Raw genomic sequence first — 18068 nt, forward strand, 5'->3', positions numbered from 1 at the left:
TTCCAAGACCAGAGGTGTGAACAGCTGTGTGTATAGCCACCCATCCAGAGCTACTCTTAACAGGCCTGTGTGTGAAGGTCTTTGTAAAACACAGCTCTCAGACACGTTCACACACACATTCATTCAGGATGAGAAAGGTTGCCGAGATATCAGAAGGAAGTCCCTCCAGTGCTGTGCTTTCCAGTCTCTCCCCTCTTTCTTCTTCTCAACTGGAGCTTTCTTGTCCACTTTCCTCAGAGAGTTACGATGACTGTTTCTCATTCATGTCTTTCTTCATTTTCTTTCAGACAGCAGCATCAGATGGTGGTGAGTGTGTTTCTTTTTTTGTTTTCTACACAGTTGTGTACTAATGTTAAGTTTTTCATAACCTTAAAGCCAAAACATGGTATTGGTGCTAAATCATGTCTCACCTAGGTGAAAAAGTGAATTTTCAGATAGACTCATAACACCATTTTTCATGATACTACATAATAATTCTTATCTCCTGATTCATGCTGTGTTTTTTTTTTGTTGTAAATTTGCATACACATTTACAGTATATTTATCAGATAAAAAGAAACACATTTGTTAAATACAATTTATGCCCTTTTAAGTAGTGTCCGTAACTTTTAAAAATTCAAATCATTCAATCTTTGTCATGTAGATGAAACATGCCCGATTTAGATTTCACATGAAAAGTCATAAACCTAAAAAAGTGTATTATCCTAAAATTCTAAAGTGTAAATGAGAAGTTTAGAAATTTGCAACATGAATTTGACATGGTTACAGACACTACAGATTTTTAGCTTTTTAGGCTTTAACGTACGCAACAATTTTTACAGGTCATATGCTTCTAGCAGCTTACATTAATCTTAATATTAATACTCATAAAAAAGGGTATTATTATTTGGTATTTAGGGTATTTATTATTAAAAGATTTGCTCTTCCTATTCGTTGACTGTTAGCTTTTGGCTTGTATAGTTTACAAAGTATGTAGTTTACAAAGTATTGTAATATTCCCTCTCCAGCAAACACTCTGTACATATTTATTGAAGTTATTTATATTAATCGACAGTTGTAAAGACTTTTAAGTAGAAAGCCAAGATGTTAAGAATGGAGCGGATGAGAGGTATGTTTGTGTTTATTAGGTGCTCTTTCAGAAATGCTCTGTCTGGACTTGTCCATACTAGAGTAAAAACAGTGATACAACTGATACACATGTCTAGCATATGTAAATAAAACACATGAAGTGAACAGATTTGTGTATACGAGTACATTAATAAATGCTAAAAGTAATGTTGACACATTGCCAGTTGTTATTATCATATATTATTGTAATATATATTTTTCAGAATTACAGTCTTCAAAATCTTACAAAGAAAATACACTTAGCTATATTTAAGAGTTTGCTCAGCTGCATGGTTGCAACTATTTATTTTGTGAAGCACATGTAGTAGAATTATTATCAGTCAGATGTACATTACAGCACAGTGAAATTATTTGTTAACATATCCGAGCTTGTTAGGGAGCAGGGGTCAGAGTGCAGGGTCAGATGTAAAAAAGTACCCCGGAGCAGAGAGAGTTAAGGGCCTTGTTCAGGGCAGATAAGTGCCGGGGCTTGAACCCTCAACATTCTGATCATTAACACAGAGCATGAAGTGTTGAGCCACCAATGCCCTTTAGTAAAAAAAATCTCTTTATTTTTATCTTCTTTGTCTATAAACAAGATTTTTTTCCCTCTTTGTTGTGTATAGAGCGAGGTGGTATGGCGCGGCATGGCTTTGGAAGCATTAACAGTTTGGAAAGTAACAGCAGCCTGCCCAGTGTCACCAACCATCACACCCTCTCAGACCGCCGTGTAGCAGCATGGGCTGTCTCATTTGAGCGTTTGCTCCAGGACCCCATTGGTGTGCGCTACTTTTCCGTAAGTAGCACCACTTATAAACTAGCATTAATATTAGACAGGTTGTGTTCTCTCTCTCTCTCTCTCTCTCTCTATCTTTTCAGAAGATATTTAACTGTGTGTTGTGGGAGCGATATTATCTGATCTTCCTTTTTTTTTTTTGACTGCTAAAGGAGTTTCTGAAAAAGGAGTTTAGTGAAGAAAACATTTTATTCTGGCAGGCCTGTGAATTCTTCAGCCAGGTTCCTGAACATGATAAAAAACAGGTAAATTACATATCAGCATTTAAGGATAACAAATTATTTCAATTTTTTTGCTCTCCATATTGAAAACAAGCAATGCTTGACAGGATTTTCCACTTTAAACCATTTCCTGTAAAGCTTTAAACCATTTCCTGTAAAGCGAGTGATCTTGTGAAGAAGTCTCGGAGTCAAAGCTATCGATTAGACCCTGTGCGAACTCATTTGGAGGGGGTAGGGGCTAAAAAGAAAATAAAGAAATTTACATAACACCACACCCACCCCACCCACAGACATACACACATTTCCTATGCTGATGTTATCACACTGCCATTCATAACCTTTTCAAAATGGATTGCAGGATTAACACATGATTAAGGACAGATGTAACGTTTAGGCAAAACTTTAGGCAAAACCTGGCTAGGTCACATATTTCTTCTGCAACAAGTTATTCAAAAAACAACACTTTCTGCTCATTATATTTGATGAGCTTAAAATGTAGGAACAAAATATGGATGTGATATGTGCAAAAATTTGGATATATTCCTAAAATCTGAAACTGTTCAAAATTGGATTAACTCAGTTGAATTTAATTTGTCAAGTCAAGAATTATCAATAGAAATAATTATTTCAAAGCATAATTAATTCCCTGACTTTCCAGACTCTCAACAACAGTGGCCTCCTCTAAGTAGCTGACTGAGAATAAGAGAATGACTCTAAATTGATTCATACAGAGCGAATTAAGACTATTTATAGATATCAAAGCACTCCCAGCTTACAATTTCTACTTTTTTTCCTTAAGTAATGTCAGCTACGGGAAGTTGTGTAGGTCATGGCAAGATCTAGAAGACTAAGTAGTCTTCCTTTACTATGCCCTAATGACTTTAAGGACCTGCAAAAAGGTTTAGCAGACACAGGATTGTTGGTGCACCAACATGATCTGCATGGAAGAGTTATCAAATTAAAAACTTACCTGCGACCTCGACACAAAAGTGTGATGTATGCAAAACAATATCTAGATAAGACAGAGGTATTTTGGAAAATTGTGCTGTGGACCAATAAAATTAATTGGTAGTCTTTGACTAATCTTTAAAAAGTATGTTTTAAAAGAAAAAAAGAGCAGCATTTGCTGAAAAGGACACCTTGCCAGATGTTAAGTATGAAGGTGGATCTGTTATGCTTTGGAGTGGCAGCTACTGGCACATGAAACTAAACACAGAGATATATCTGTAAAGATTCTAAATCATTCAGGTAAGGTTATCTGGAAGTTGAGTTATGTCGGCTAGACTTCTTTCTAGAAGTTCCTTTCTTTAGTTGTCTTCCAGGTGAAATGACTGAACTTCCAGATGTACACAGATAGTTGAAAGAAGGAATTCGATTTTGGGAGCAAAGGTGACATAGCCAGTCAAGAAACTGACACTGAAATGACATTGATTTCTACAACAACACAGTGAGCTAAAACTTACCTTGAAATCCACTTTTATTTGCTTGAAGAAATGCAATCTGAAGCAAGGCCTTGAAACTATGACACTGAACTTTAACAGAGTTTGCATGGTGAAAACCCAAGAATATGTCAGAACAAGAAATATTTTTCAAGTGAGGGGGTTTACATTCACTGTACAAGAAATGAATGACTTTTACCTGGTTGCAAAAATGTTTGGAAGCTGAGATATCAAAACAATGGGTTATTTTTTAAACCATGTTCCTGGAATAAAGTAACAACTGATTTTTTTTTTCTTCATATTTTGATCTCCATTCATCTTTGCCACCAGCTTTCCCAGAAAGCCAGTGAGATCTACAATAGTTTCCTCTCTAGTAAGGCCACTACTCCAGTAAATATTGACAGCCAGGCACAACTTGCTGATGATGTCCTCACGGCACCAAGACCTGATATGTTTAAGCAGCCACAGTTACAGGTGAGCTTTTATATTTATGTACTAGGGCTGCACAATTGAATAAAATAAATGTGTCAAAATATTATGCAGCATTAATATGGACATGTACATGCATGCCAACAGAGCTAAAATCTCTTTAGCGGTTTTTAAAAGTAAACTTCTTAATAAAAAATCCAACTCTCTGTCCTCCCTCTATATATCTCTGTAGATCTTTAACCTGATGAAGTTTGACAGCTATGCTCGGTTTCTGAAGTCGTCACTGTATCAGGAGTGTATGCTGGCCGAAGTGGAAGGTCGACCTCTTCCTGACCCCTACCATGTGCCCTGTAGCCCTGCCCCCTCTAAACACAGCATTATCTCTGAGCGGTCCACTTTCTCCACCCCAAAAAAGGTAATGAGAATCTTTGCATGGAATTAACCTGTTGTTTTTTGTCTGACAGCTTGGAATACTTAACGTTTCATATTTCTACAAACAATTTAAAACTTATTTTATTGTTGCTTAAAGCAGGGAATGCATGTTGAAGAACATTATACCATGCATCATGTATTTGCACAATGAGGATTAATCTGACTGTTGACATTCAATGCCATAGACATTCAGTTAAATTTCAGAACTGTTTCTTACACTGTAGTTGAGGCATTCTGTAAATATGATGACTAAACATCATAAATGTATTAGCATGCTATTTAAAAAGGTATATTGTGGTTTAGTAGCTGCCTCAAGTATTTGTGTCTCTCAATATGTACTGTAATTATCTGAGGTTATTATCATCTTCTTGGGTTCACAGAAATGTTTTGGTAATCATAGTGTTATTGTTTTATTAAATTGCCTCAAATAACAAAGTAGAAACCTTGAGCTACCAACTAGCTAGCATTAACATAGTACCTCAAACAGAGCAACAAATGAAAAGACAGAAAAAAAGCTACATTATAAAAATGCCCAGATCATTATCACTCTCACCACATTGTAAATAGATAAAGAAAAGACACCAAACTGATCCATTTGATACTAACTTGTGCACTAGCTAAAAGATTAGCCACTTTAGCCACTAGCCAGCTAGCCCTATCAGCTTTTAAATTCGATAATGCTTCAGAAAAATAAATTGTCTCCCGTTCACTAATGTCCAAATTAGACAACAAATAAATGTCTATAGATTAAATAAAAGTTTATTCTCCTAATACACTGGTTGTGGCTCTCCTAGTCCTAGCACTAACTGTAGTCTAGAGGTGAATGGTTTAATTGGCTTTGCAGTTTAATTAATTAAATCGTTGGATCAGGTTTTGATTTAGGATTGATTCACAATTCATAAAGGGTTTATGTAATGTTACAAATATTTAGTGGTCTAAAATCGAGGAATTCAATTAAAAAAGCAGCTTTCGTAGAAAATTAAAATCTCTTACATATTCCTGAAATACTCTCATTTTGCAAGAACATCGCTTTTTCTTTTGAGTTAATGTGCGGTTGGTGAAATACACCTACTGGACTAGAGCATGACATGACATCAACAACATTTACACACTTATAGATACTTTTAGTAGTTAAAACCTAACTACTAAAGAAAGAAATATAGCTGCTTGAAACAGATAAAACAGTAAATATTAGTGCTATTGAATTGAATGGAGTAAAAAATCACATACAAATTAACCACCAAACTCACCGAACACTCCTGGCAAAGCACTAATTACTAACCAGTGTTGTTTGGGCGGTTCACTGTAAGTCAGGAACCCTAAGATTATAGAGTATTTTTCTTCTGTTTTTGTATATCTGCAAAATATAAACATCCTACACACTGTAGCTCTAATTAACTTTAATTACACTAATTCTATTCTCTAAGTTACTATATTTATTTCCTCTGTTTTCTGTATTACAGGACACTCGGAAGCCTAGGACAGGCAGGTCGAGTGACGACCTAAGAGATGACCCTGATAGGAAAAACGGCATTTTTTCCTGGTACAGAAACAGGAGCTTTGGTAAAGGTCCGAAGAAAAGAGAAATAACAGATTTCAATTATAGTAAGTGAACATCTAACATTCAAATATTCTTGCTCTTTAGGTGACCAGAATATAGTTTTAGTTGTGGACTGTGTTTGGTGGTATGTTCACAAAATGGTCCCAAAAGTTGGCTGTGAGACGTTACAATATGTAATATAAAAATATTTTAGTTATACAAATATTGTGCTTTGTTTATGTGCAGCTAGTAACGGGCGAAGGGAGTCTCAAGGGTCTTTGTCTTCTGGTGCCAGTCAGGAGTTCAACACACCCAGCGCCACATTGAGAAATGAGGTAAACTTAACCAGGGAGGAAATCAACAGCTTTTTTTTCTTTCTATTTTCTAAAAATAAACTTTAGAATGTTAACAGGTATGTTGCATACTCTTATGAATGATGCTGTTGTAAGGGCCTTGTATAGCTGCATTTATTATCATCACAATTTAAAAATGTTCCAAATCTTAGGGTCACTAATCAGACCCCAAAATTATAATATAAATAAATATTAACTGTCAGTACCACTATGTAAGAACAATGCAAATATAAAACAGAAAGTTTTAACTGTTATTCATGTACTCATTAAGATTTTAAAATACTTAATAAAAAGGAAACACAATTCCTATATTCATTCTTAAATTCTGTTAAAATCTACCAGGTTTACCTAGAGTTTTGCGTAATGTGCTTAACCCAGTGATAATAACGCTCTCTTCAGATCAGTGATGATCTCAGATCAGTTCTGTTCTCTATCTGACACCATTTCTGGGCTTCTTTTTCTAACCAAAGGTTGTAATGTATGTGTATGTTGTCCACATTGTGGCTTTATTTTAGTAATCAACTTAAGCTAATGGAATGTTCCTTGTGTGTGTTGATTCAAACAGAGGAGCTCCACATGGGAGAGAGACAAAACAGGGGCTAGCAGGTCATGCACAGTGTCACTTCCCGATGGCTCCAGCTGCTGTGTGTGTCTGAAGCAGGGTGCTTCCATCAGACAAGTGCTGCTGGAGGTCTGCCAGAAACAAAGCATCAACATGGCTGCCGTCGATCTCTTTCTTGTTGGGGGGGAGAAGGTAGTTGGTTAGAACTTCTTTTTAATGCTTTCTAGATATCTTCACTCACTCAGTATTTAGTTAGGTTATGCATGATTGGCCATGCACAGTTGTGCTTTTCTTACTCTCTTATTTTTCCTTTTCTTTACAGCCCCTAGTATTGGATCAAGACAGCATGACTCTCAGTTCAAGGGACCTACGAATAGAGAAGCGTACTCTTTTCAGGTAATTCTATACTTCTGAAACTGTCAGTAAGTGTCTTCATAACCTACAGTACATCCTCACTAAGCAGATACATGAGCACAAACGCATACATGCCATCATCAAATGATCACAAGTTGGACCAAGTTGGACCCAAACTAAATAGGGTAAAAAAAAAAAAAAGCTTCACTTGTACTGCATGTTTTTTTTTGTGCTAACTTCTTTCTAACAACATTGTTGTCACTGGATATTATTCTTAGACTGGGACTTATTTGTTATTTGTACCTCAGGGATATGTCTTTGATGAAGACTACAAAGGATTTTCTTACATACAGATGTGTGCTGTAAATGTAAATGAATGAAAGGGTATTCAGTAAAGATCTCTAACGTTGCCATATTATTATATATAATATAAAAACAGAGGTCAGTTATTACAGCTGGCTGTAACCCTGCCTTCTAAAAAGAGAGCCAGCCGGGTCACTTTCCCTACAGTTTAATTGAAGTGCATAACGCATAAGAAACAGTATCAAACAAGTTCATGTCTACACAGGATGTAGACTATAAATATTTCCATTCTGTCTTCTATTTTTAGGTTGGATATGGTGCCTATTAACAGATCTGTGGGCCTTAAAGCCAAGCCTACCAAACCCGTCGCAGAGGTGCTGCGGCCTGTGGTTGCCAAGTACGGCCTGCGCCTTAACGACCTGGTGGCCAGAATAGTAAGTCACTTTGCCATGGCAACATGCATTTGTGGCAGAACATCTGTGGAGAAGCAAGGGTGGAGCTCACTGGTTTCCGACTACATAAAAGTGCTTGTCTGGAATCAGCATTGCCACATAAAGCATCACAAATAGTGTCAGATAGAGGGCAGAACTAATCTGATCTCCACAATGATCTGACTTGAATGTTTATACACTATATCATATATGATATCATAGAAAATCTAAAAAAAAATTTTTTTAACAGTTTTTTTAAAATATAATTTTGTCAAGTGCTATATAAAATCATGTAAGATCTTTATGTGAAATATTTTTCTCAATAGCTACCTGGTGTGGTGTCACGGGGGAGCTACATGCTAACATTTCTTCATGTTGTTTTTCTAGAGCGGAGAGATTGAGCCTCTTGATTTAGGGCTGCCCATATCAAACCTTGACGGCTTACGAGTTGTCCTCGAGCGCTCCGATCCATGCTCTTCAAACGGTAAGCGTAAAAACACACCTGCTTGCACACTTACACATCTTTATTCTGTTACAAGGCTCTTTGGCTGAGTATGTCAGTGTGTCTGGAGTGCATGTCCTTCAAGTGATAGGAGAGAGGTCACAGGCACACTTATGACCACACACAATGCCTTGTACGTGCCTAACAGATTTCCTTATATTGAATACACATCATATTGTTTTTACTGATTAATTCAATTCAATTTTATTTGTATAATGCTTTTAACAATTGGCATTGTCCCAAAGCAGCTTTACACAATCAAAAGAATTATTTAAGTTTGTATGGAATTTGAATGTGTATGAATTAAAATGGTTAGATAGTCCCTGGTGAGCAAGCCGAGGGCGACAATGGCAAGGAAAAACTCCCTGTGTGTTAGTTGGCAGGCAGTTCAGCATAACAGTTGATGTTAATTGATGTTAATATGGAGTCCAGGTAGTTATTAAAAACTTAGGTAGACTTGTATAAAGTTCCAGTCCTGAACTATCAAACAGTCAAGTCCTCAGAGAAACAGCTGCCAACACCAGTCGAGGCCAGAACCGTCTTCTAGGTAGAGAGAACCATCCCTAGGCACAAGACGCATCCCAAAGAGACACATGGGGCATCCATGTGACAAGATCTCCAACCAGAAGCAGGGCACCAGGATGGGTTAGACAGGTCTAGAGGGCAGAGGGAGGCTGGATCACTGGCAGCTCAGAACCCTGTGTGTAGCTCCTCAGAGGGAAGGAGAGAGAGGGGGAGTGAGGAAAGAGAAAGAGCTGGAGAGAGAGCAGAAGAGAAGAAATAACAGTTATTAAGTGGTGTGTCAGTCTGGTCAGGGTTATCACTAAAAGCAGTTGTATAACCCATGTTTTGTTTCAATCTGAAAACAGAAAAGTCCAAGACACTTCCCAAAACACAGACACCATCATCGACCAGCAGGGGGCAGTCAACACTGGTAAGATTGATCATGCTTCATAATGATTATTTTATTTTATGTATTTTTTGCCATTAATTATTTATTTAAAATGACACAAAATGTGTGTGCAGCCTCAACCATGTCTGTCCGAATAAATGGCTTTGAGGAAGTTTTTAAAAACATTCATAGAGTCTCCAAGGAGAGTCATTAGGAAGCCACAGACAGGGTTGCAGATAAATTGAATGTAATTTCAGTAAAACATAGAAATAATAAAAGACAAGGTTTTTTTTTTAATCTCTTTTAATTCACAATTTTTTAAAACATGTATGTTGTGTTATTTGCATGAAAGCAGAGTTATTCAATGCAGTCAATTTCTTAAATGGGCAGCTTAGTGATATTTGTCGAATTCCACCAAGAGCACATTTGACTTAGCTGATCATTACGTTATTTAGTCGATTCAAATGAGTTGGTGCTGCAAATGAACAAAATAGGACTAGTTAAAAATAAAACATGTTTGTTTTATACACCCTAATTTTTTATATTAATTCTGTCCTTTAGAGTGACATTATGTAATAAGCGGCCTTTCAGCCGAAATTGCTGACTGTCTTGAGTTAACTACAAAACAGAAGCAAGTATGACAGTCAAAATAGAGTAGAATAGCTCTGGTGATTTGTGAAAAAGGATTCACAATGTAATGGCTAAGTCTTAAAAACAACTATGGCTGCTCCTCCAAGGTGCTTAGAAAAACCAGACAAATGTTCACATTACTTCTGATGTGTTATTATTTATAATAACATTTATTTAATTTTGAGAGTTTAAAAAAATATATATATTTTAATTCTTTGTTTTTAAAGGCAGCTTTACAGCATCTTATGCCAAAGACTGTTGTGCACCAATAATTCATTTGTTTTAATATTAATGTTGTCGTTTTCACACCATTAGGGAGATCACAAACCAGCTGAAATACCTGTTAAGGGAGATGGAGGAGATAAAACCTCAATCAACGAAACACCCCAGAAAAAGAAAGGCAATAAGTTTCATCTGGATGATGCTGAAGGTGAGGTTGGAATCCTGAGTCAAGTGGTGACTTTTATTGTCATTTGAAACATATACAGCTGGCACAGTGACTAAACAAACTATTATAGACTTTACATAACTATAATTATACTGTAACATGGGACTACATGAAGATCACAAATAAAAGCATGTAAGTGTAAGTAAGTATTCGTCTGAAAAAGTGATGGCTGCTGTGAGGTAATCTGGCACAGAACTGCTCATAAATTCCTTTCTACTCAACATTTTGATTTAATTTATGGCACATATTTAACTTCATGCAAGTACATTCAGTAAATTCTGTCGAGCCATATACAGACAGATAGATATACAGACTGAAAGTTTTCTGAGACTGGTTTCTGGTCCTCCAATGTAGGAAACGTAAACATATTATTTAAAGAGCAAGTTCTGATCAATGTATAAAACCTTTTCTTTTACTTATGTAGATTGGTATGTATTATCACTATTCAATTATATAACTCAGCCCTTCTACAGTTTTGTAGAAGTCTTGTAGCATATTTCTTTAGATGTCTTTGTGATATCTTTAATAAGCATAAACATTTCAGATTTTCTTCCACCTCTGTGCTGCTTATTATGCTTTCTCCAGTTCTCTTACAGCTATTTTCTCTTGATTCACATTTGCTTTGTCTGTTTCTCTGCTTGTTGTTAATCACAGAGTTCTTTGAGTTGCTGAGTCGTGCTCAGAGCAGCCGTGCTGATGATCAAAGAGGTCTGCTGAGAAAAGAGGACCTGGTACTCCCTGACTTTCTGCGTCTGAACCCTGAGCCCAGTACACCTCCGTCCTGTTCCACTCCCACCTCCCAGAAACATGGTCACGGCTCATTGCAGGCCCCAACCATCACCCCTAATGGACACAACCCCAAAGCTGGAGACGAGACAGACCGGCTTGCCCCTCCCCTCTCCCCCATCCTCCGTCCACAAGTGCCCCCTGGGCCGGACGGTGAGGGACTGTGTGACCTCACTTTGGTGGGTGAGGGAGAAATCAGCAGTCCCAACTCTACCCTGCTGCCCCCTGTGCCAACCTGCTCACCCCCTCACGATGCCAACAGCACCTCTCCATCGCCGCCTTCCACCCACAGAAACCCCAGCTCAGGTATTTCTCCTGGATGACTAGGCGTATGTGCTCTAGTGTTTATAGTGAGCGTATGTATGTGGTGGCTGACATTTATAAATGAATAAACATTATGCCTCATATTGTAAATACATTAATGAGGTCAGATAGAACTGACACTTGCCAGCTTTAGATGCACTTTATGGTGTTAAAGAACACCTCTCGGCTCTCCTCTGGGTTTCTCTACAATTCACCACTCACAGGACTTATCCGAACAAATTCATGTGAAAAAAAAAAAGAATTGATTACCTTACTTTCCTCTGTTAATAGCAGTGTTGTTACCTATTGTGTTACAAAGATGCTGAGGTTACTAGTTTTCTACACATTTCACTTATTATGTGTGGTGAATCTTAGTGTTTTTAATCATGTTACTTCTTTAATCATTTTGTAGAGTGACTAATGATTTATTAAGCGTGTCACTTTATATTCCATCTTCCTAACCTGCAATTCAACAGTTTCAAAAGTTACTTAAGTTCAAAAAGGCTTAATAGAAAATTTCCGAATTATTGGTATCCTTCATGTGAATGAGCAAAAATCACCATATTAATTAATAAGTGACATTTTAAGCTTAAGCATCCTTATTTATAGTGGTATTGGAGCCAAATTTATTTCTTTTAATGTAGCCATGAACATAGTTTCATTAGTTTCAATTCAAGTTTTGTTTTAGATCTCTCTTCATTTTAAAAGCCGAAGTTGCAAAAACAAAAAGCGACTTAGTCATTGCAAATTTTTTATTCATTGATACAATGTTTAACGAATAACTAAGTATATTTTTTGGCATAGACAACCAACCATTACTGATTAGAAATTGTGCTGTAAATCTGCATAAAAATTCCTGAAAATATTGCATTTATTATTAAACAGTAAAAGACATTGTCTATGTAACGAATAAAACACAATGGGACATGGTACTATGGGAATGTAATCAAGTGCTAGGATATTTGACATTAATTGATTATTAATAACTGATTATTTTTCTTTATCAGCATGTCCCAATGGATTTTATTCCTTTAAAATTTTTATTTAGTAAAATAAATGTGGTACTTTTAATGTGTTTATAGCTACATATATGGTTGTGAAACATCCACAAAATAATACTTTTCAGAGGACATTAACTCTTAATCAGTTATATTGTGCTTAATTTTGTTCACAATGAGGTATCCACATGTAAATTAAGAGAATTATGATGATTTTCTATTTTAAATTTTATTTACATTAGCTACAGATACACAATTTGCAGCCAATGTGAATACAATTTAAAATAGAAAATCGTTATAATGCCCTTCCTTTACATATGGATATCTCATGTAAAAGTCCCTTCTTTTACATATAACAGAAGATAATTCACATGTAACCAGCAACCAAATGTTTTGAAACCAAAAACATTCTTGTCAATACAGAATTTAAAATACAAAATTAACAAATAAGTTTATCAGTGCTGCTGGTATACCATGTTTTATTCTACAAGTTGTTTGCATAATTCACATGAAAGATGCCAATAATTCTGGAGTTAACTGTATGTAACTACTGTTTACGGACCCTCTTACATTGTAAGACGGCTGAGTAAAGGCTAAGTTTTAAGTACATTTTTACACATCAGCTGCATCACAGCATTTCTAAGCACAACATTGTTAAATTGCAGGTCATTCTACCTCTGCTGTAGATCATGTTGATTTTGTGTGTGTCCAATAAACACTAGAGGTGAAATCACACTAGACTTGCTTGTGATCTTCTGTAGTATCACTCTTTCTAAATCATTTTCTTTCATATTGATTTTTCCATATTTTCCCACTCTTTTTATGTTTTATTTTGTATTCCAGAAAGACTGAAAATTACATTTGACTCTCACTTGATTCTCAAGACACATCATAATACAACAATAACATATTTTTTCAATAGGACAAAAGGAATTTTATCAGCTCAGCTGTAGTCAGAGCTGTTTCTAAGAAGAGTTGCATCTTTGTGGCACAGATTGCTTGTTCGGTTCCCAGGTGATGCTGTAACGTCTCGCAGCCGGAGGTCTAGAGAGAGCTGATTGGCCGAGCTCTTTAAGAGGGGAGGGATGAGAGGTACTTCGTGATCCCACATTAATCACGGCTCTACAGTCAATTAGGGCCGTCTGTGAGCTCACGCAAGCGGAAGGGGCGGATAGTGAAATCTTCGAAAAGATGCGGTCGGCCGTCATCACGTGGTTCGGAGGAAAACACGTGATAGTCTTCGGCCCTCCCGGCTGAATGGTAGTAGTAGCCTCAATGTGGGAGCCCCCTAGTGACGGGGAGGAATTGGACACGACTAAATTAGGGAAAAAATCCAAAATAATAATAATAAAAAAAAAAATTTGCATCTTTGTTCTTGCCGAAACACTTCACAAGATTTAATTCAGGATCAACAGAAACTAAACAAATGATAATTAAAGAGAATTACATGAATTAAATATGTAAAGGGTTGAAAAAAAACATCATGGCATTTAATAGTTACTAGTTCAAACATGCTTATTGCAGACCAAATAGACAGACATAGAGCAAGCAATTATGAATACTGAAATAAATATATAAAAAAGTTGATGTACTGTAGTTAAAATGACTTTTGGCAATTTTCAGACTGTGTTTAGCAGAGGAATTATACTGACACTTTGAGATTTAAATATTTAAGACATAATGAAGTGAAATAGCATTGTAGTATGCTAGCATTATATTATTATTATTGTAACATAACATGTGGTAAACAATTAAGTTTAATACAATCCCTACAGTAAATTTGTATTAATGAATGAACCGATTTTTGTTTTTGGATTTCAGATTAAAGCAGATAGTCGTCACAAATACCAGACAATTATAAATTAAGTACATTTGTGATCTGCCCAAGATCAAGAAATGTGCAAACTGTGTTAGAGCAAGTAAATTATAAGAATGTGTTGAATATACAGTAGGTTCTTCTGTGCTGGGATTAGAGATCACTTTGTCATCAATGACAAACCTAGCTCTTTCTTCGCCTATCCAAAATCATAACTGAAGCATTCCTGCTTATCTTCATCAAGTTGCTTCACATACGCCTGAACATGTTTCTTTCCCAGGTGCAGTGGATGAAAGCAAATCTGCAGTGAGCGACCAGCAACCGACAGAAACACCAAAACAGAAAGATACACCAGTATTTTTGCCAAGGACTGATGTAGACGGTGTCTCTCAGGATGATAGCTTTGAAGGGTACGCAGCTGAGCTCCGTCAATGCCAGAGCAAAATGAGGAATGGACCTTACTCGTCTATCCATCCTCCACGTCCTCTCAGCAATGTTTCACATGGCAGCCAAAATAACACAACACAGTACAAAGCTACATTTGTATAAATGATATTGTGTAGAGATTTCTGTGCTAGAGCAGAAAGAATAAATCAATGTAATTGTGTACAAGTGTATTTTGTAATGATAAACATTAACTTATTAAATGATACAATGAAAGCTGTGATTTAAAAATTTCAATCAAATAAAAAGAAACATTATTTAACTTTAGGCTCACTGATGAAGTTACAGACACAACCAGTGAACCTGCTTCAAATGTTAAAAGTGACTGATAAATAAATAGTTGGGGAATAGTAAATAAAAGTTACCATGATCAAACACTTTGAAACATATCTTGATTGTGTACTTTTATTTTAAAAACTGAGGTGGACTGCTGTCTTTATACTATATGACCAAAAGTATGCGGACTCCTGGCCATCACATTCGTACAATATGTGCTTGTTCAACATCTCACTTCAGATATTGAACTGTGGCTTGGGGAATTGTATTCATTCAGCCATAAGAGCGTTAGTAAGGTTAGGCCCTGATGTCAGGCAAAGGAGCATAGGGTACAGTGTTATGGTTCTTCCATTTCATTCCAAATGGAGCTCACTTTGTGTACAGTTCCACTGTCATGCTGAAATAGGCTTAGGGCCCACTAATCTTAATGTGACAGCATTAAAGACTGTCAAGAAGACTTTCTGTGCGCTTCCGTCTTTGAAAATACAGGTACACAGATTTGTCCACATACTACCCAAAGTATAGTTTCAGTGGTCATCAGTTGCAGTGTTGTTTCTTAAAATGCATCAGTCAGCCATAACATTAACACATTAACATTGATCTCTTATTATATACCAGTAAACTGGTGACAGGATCATGTGCACTGAAGTCTCAGCCATGCCCACAAGGCCAGCCAATATTTTTTGTTCATTATATTATCTTTATTAAAGTAGAGTGATATACAATATATTTATAATATATGTTATGTCAAGGTCTATTTTTTATTAATATAAAAATAATATGATAATATGTTACACATAATTGAGATGAATTTAATAAGGTTGTGTCGCAGTACCAGTTTTGGTCACTACAGGCTCTCCATATCCATATTCTTTAAGAATTAAAAAATCTTCTCTTTTGAGAACATTTTGAATTCTGTTCATAAGGCTTTTTATAAACAACTAAAATTCAGTTGACTTGGTCAAGTGATATGTTTTTATTATTAATATTAATAAATTTATACCATAGGTTATAGTTGAGGTTTTAAATATTCTATTTAACAAGTCAATTTCAATAATATTTTTAAAATATGAGTGGCGTTCATGGTCAAATAAAGTAATTCCTCCTTTGGGGAGACAAGTATTTCAGACATAAAGCAGGCAGTCAAATCATGTCTCTGGCACACAGAGAACACTTTCTACCTTGATGGTATCCAAGCACTAGTGAAACACCCAGTCAAGTGCAGTGTGCAGTGTTTCACTAGTGCTTGGATACCAAGGATCAGGTGTTCCACTTGCCAAGTCCTGAGCCACCTTGGGATTGTAATTCACAGACATACAGACTTCTTCAAAACATTTGCATCATTTAAATGTTTTACCGCGGCTAAGAGCTCAATCGCTGTGCTCGAAGTCTTCAGTACATTAGTTTTACACCTTAGTTAATAAGAAATTTCATCACAGTCCCAGTTTGATTAGAACACTCTTAGTATTATGAAAATATTTTGTGTTAACTATTGAATATTTTACCCAAAATGTCATTATTTAGAAAGTAAGTACCCTATAAAATTATAAAATTATTAATACATTAAAATATTTCTACATTAAAATATTAAATACTACTTACATATTATTTTTTTTATTATTTAGATGATATATATTTAAACAGATATTATTGCAATCTTTGGTAATTAATTCTAATTGTAAATAATCACAATTATTACATCAATATGTGGTTCATTTTTTTGTAGCTTCACAGCCCTATTATACAGTATATATTTATACTTTTTAAAATATTTATACTACATTTTGATAACACAAACAAAAATGCCATAATTTTAGGTAAAAATAGCACCAAGGACATAGGTGAAGATGCAACAAGAGAAAAAAGACCAGATTAAAAAGTAGCAGGTGGTGATTTTTAGTTAGCGTATCCATGCAGTATAATTTTAAAGATATTTATGTTTAAAACATTGGTATCATTTCAACTGCTTATAATTTGTCAGCACTTTGATCAAGTCTTGGTTCATGATGTTCTAATGTCTTCTGCCCCAATGAAGTACAAGCGAAACAAACAGAGTTCAGTGCATGGTGTCAGTGATGCACAAACAAATGTGCGCAAATGTAAGACCTATCTACTTAACAAATGAAGAAAATGTTTTTTTTTAGTCTTCACGCACTGCATCTTTTTTTTTCTAATTTGTTTTAAATTAAATCTGTGACATGTCATTAGCCACTGTCTAGTGCTTTTATAAGCATCCTTTTACATTTTTACTTATATCTGTAATATTTTTATGCTTAATCTTTATGAAATCTTTTACAAAGTTTGGAAAACATTACTAAAGGATTTAATTATATTGTTTTATACATTTCTTTTTGGGTAATAGGGTTACTACTCCCATTTCACTGTTTAGTTGTTTATTTTGGATTTATATGGGAACATTACAAATATAATTTCTCAATGTAGAATGCCTCAATCTACTTTTAGAAAAAAGGCTCAATTGATTTTTTTTTATCATGAACAATCCTGAATGTGGGTAGTGATGCATGTCCATCCATCACATTTTAATTTAAAATAACTTTCCTTTGCAAATGGGAGGCGTGACTATGGAAATGTATTGTAATGCACAACTGCTTAAAGGCATTTTGTAAATAGAATAGCACCTTTTGTGTACACCTTCAGTACACCATAAAATATTTTCTGCTTTACCATTAAAGGTTGCTTTAAGGTTGTTATGAATGCAAAAACAGGAGGACATTTAAAAGACAAGTAGGCATCTCTGTTTGTTCCAGTAGAGGGGTATGTGTTCATGTCTTTATCTAATCTGATGTCTTTAATCAAAATCACAATCTGACTTGAAGGATGAATGTGTTGGGGTTTCTTTTAGTGTTTTTAAAGATCACTGGAGCTGCTTTTGACAAACTTGCATGTTTTTTTTTCTCACTTTTACGGAGCGCTCTGTGAAAAGCTTTGCCCTTCTGACCTGTCGATTTTTCCAGCTTCTTCTTTGCATCTTGTTCATTTCTCTCT

General features: G+C 35.6%; 1 protein-coding gene across 3 annotated transcripts in view; it reads left to right on the forward strand.

Annotated features, from left to right (window-relative positions):
* rgs12a (regulator of G protein signaling 12a) overlaps nucleotides 1-15150 on the forward strand; it is a 34732-nt gene extending 19582 nt beyond the window's left edge. For all 3 annotated transcript variants that reach the window (XM_053510247.1, XM_053510384.1, XM_053510316.1), the window contains 15 exons: nucleotides 288-306; nucleotides 1734-1903; nucleotides 2056-2148; nucleotides 3894-4037; nucleotides 4225-4407; nucleotides 5888-6029; nucleotides 6211-6299; nucleotides 6883-7071; nucleotides 7202-7275; nucleotides 7844-7970; nucleotides 8355-8451; nucleotides 9339-9403; nucleotides 10307-10421; nucleotides 11094-11531; nucleotides 14623-15150. In XM_053510247.1, the coding sequence (XP_053366222.1) occupies nucleotides 288-306; nucleotides 1734-1903; nucleotides 2056-2148; nucleotides 3894-4037; nucleotides 4225-4407; nucleotides 5888-6029; nucleotides 6211-6299; nucleotides 6883-7071; nucleotides 7202-7275; nucleotides 7844-7970; nucleotides 8355-8451; nucleotides 9339-9403; nucleotides 10307-10421; nucleotides 11094-11531; nucleotides 14623-14891 (2214 nt within the window). In that variant the 3' untranslated portion in view covers nucleotides 14892-15150. The remainder of the gene's footprint in view (nucleotides 1-287; nucleotides 307-1733; nucleotides 1904-2055; nucleotides 2149-3893; nucleotides 4038-4224; nucleotides 4408-5887; nucleotides 6030-6210; nucleotides 6300-6882; nucleotides 7072-7201; nucleotides 7276-7843; nucleotides 7971-8354; nucleotides 8452-9338; nucleotides 9404-10306; nucleotides 10422-11093; nucleotides 11532-14622) is intronic.
* The last annotated feature ends 2918 nt before the right edge of the window (nucleotides 15151-18068 follow it).

The sequence above is a fragment of the Clarias gariepinus genome, chromosome 1 (assembly GCF_024256425.1).
Source record: "Clarias gariepinus isolate MV-2021 ecotype Netherlands chromosome 1, CGAR_prim_01v2, whole genome shotgun sequence".
NCBI lineage: Eukaryota > Metazoa > Chordata > Actinopteri > Siluriformes > Clariidae > Clarias > Clarias gariepinus.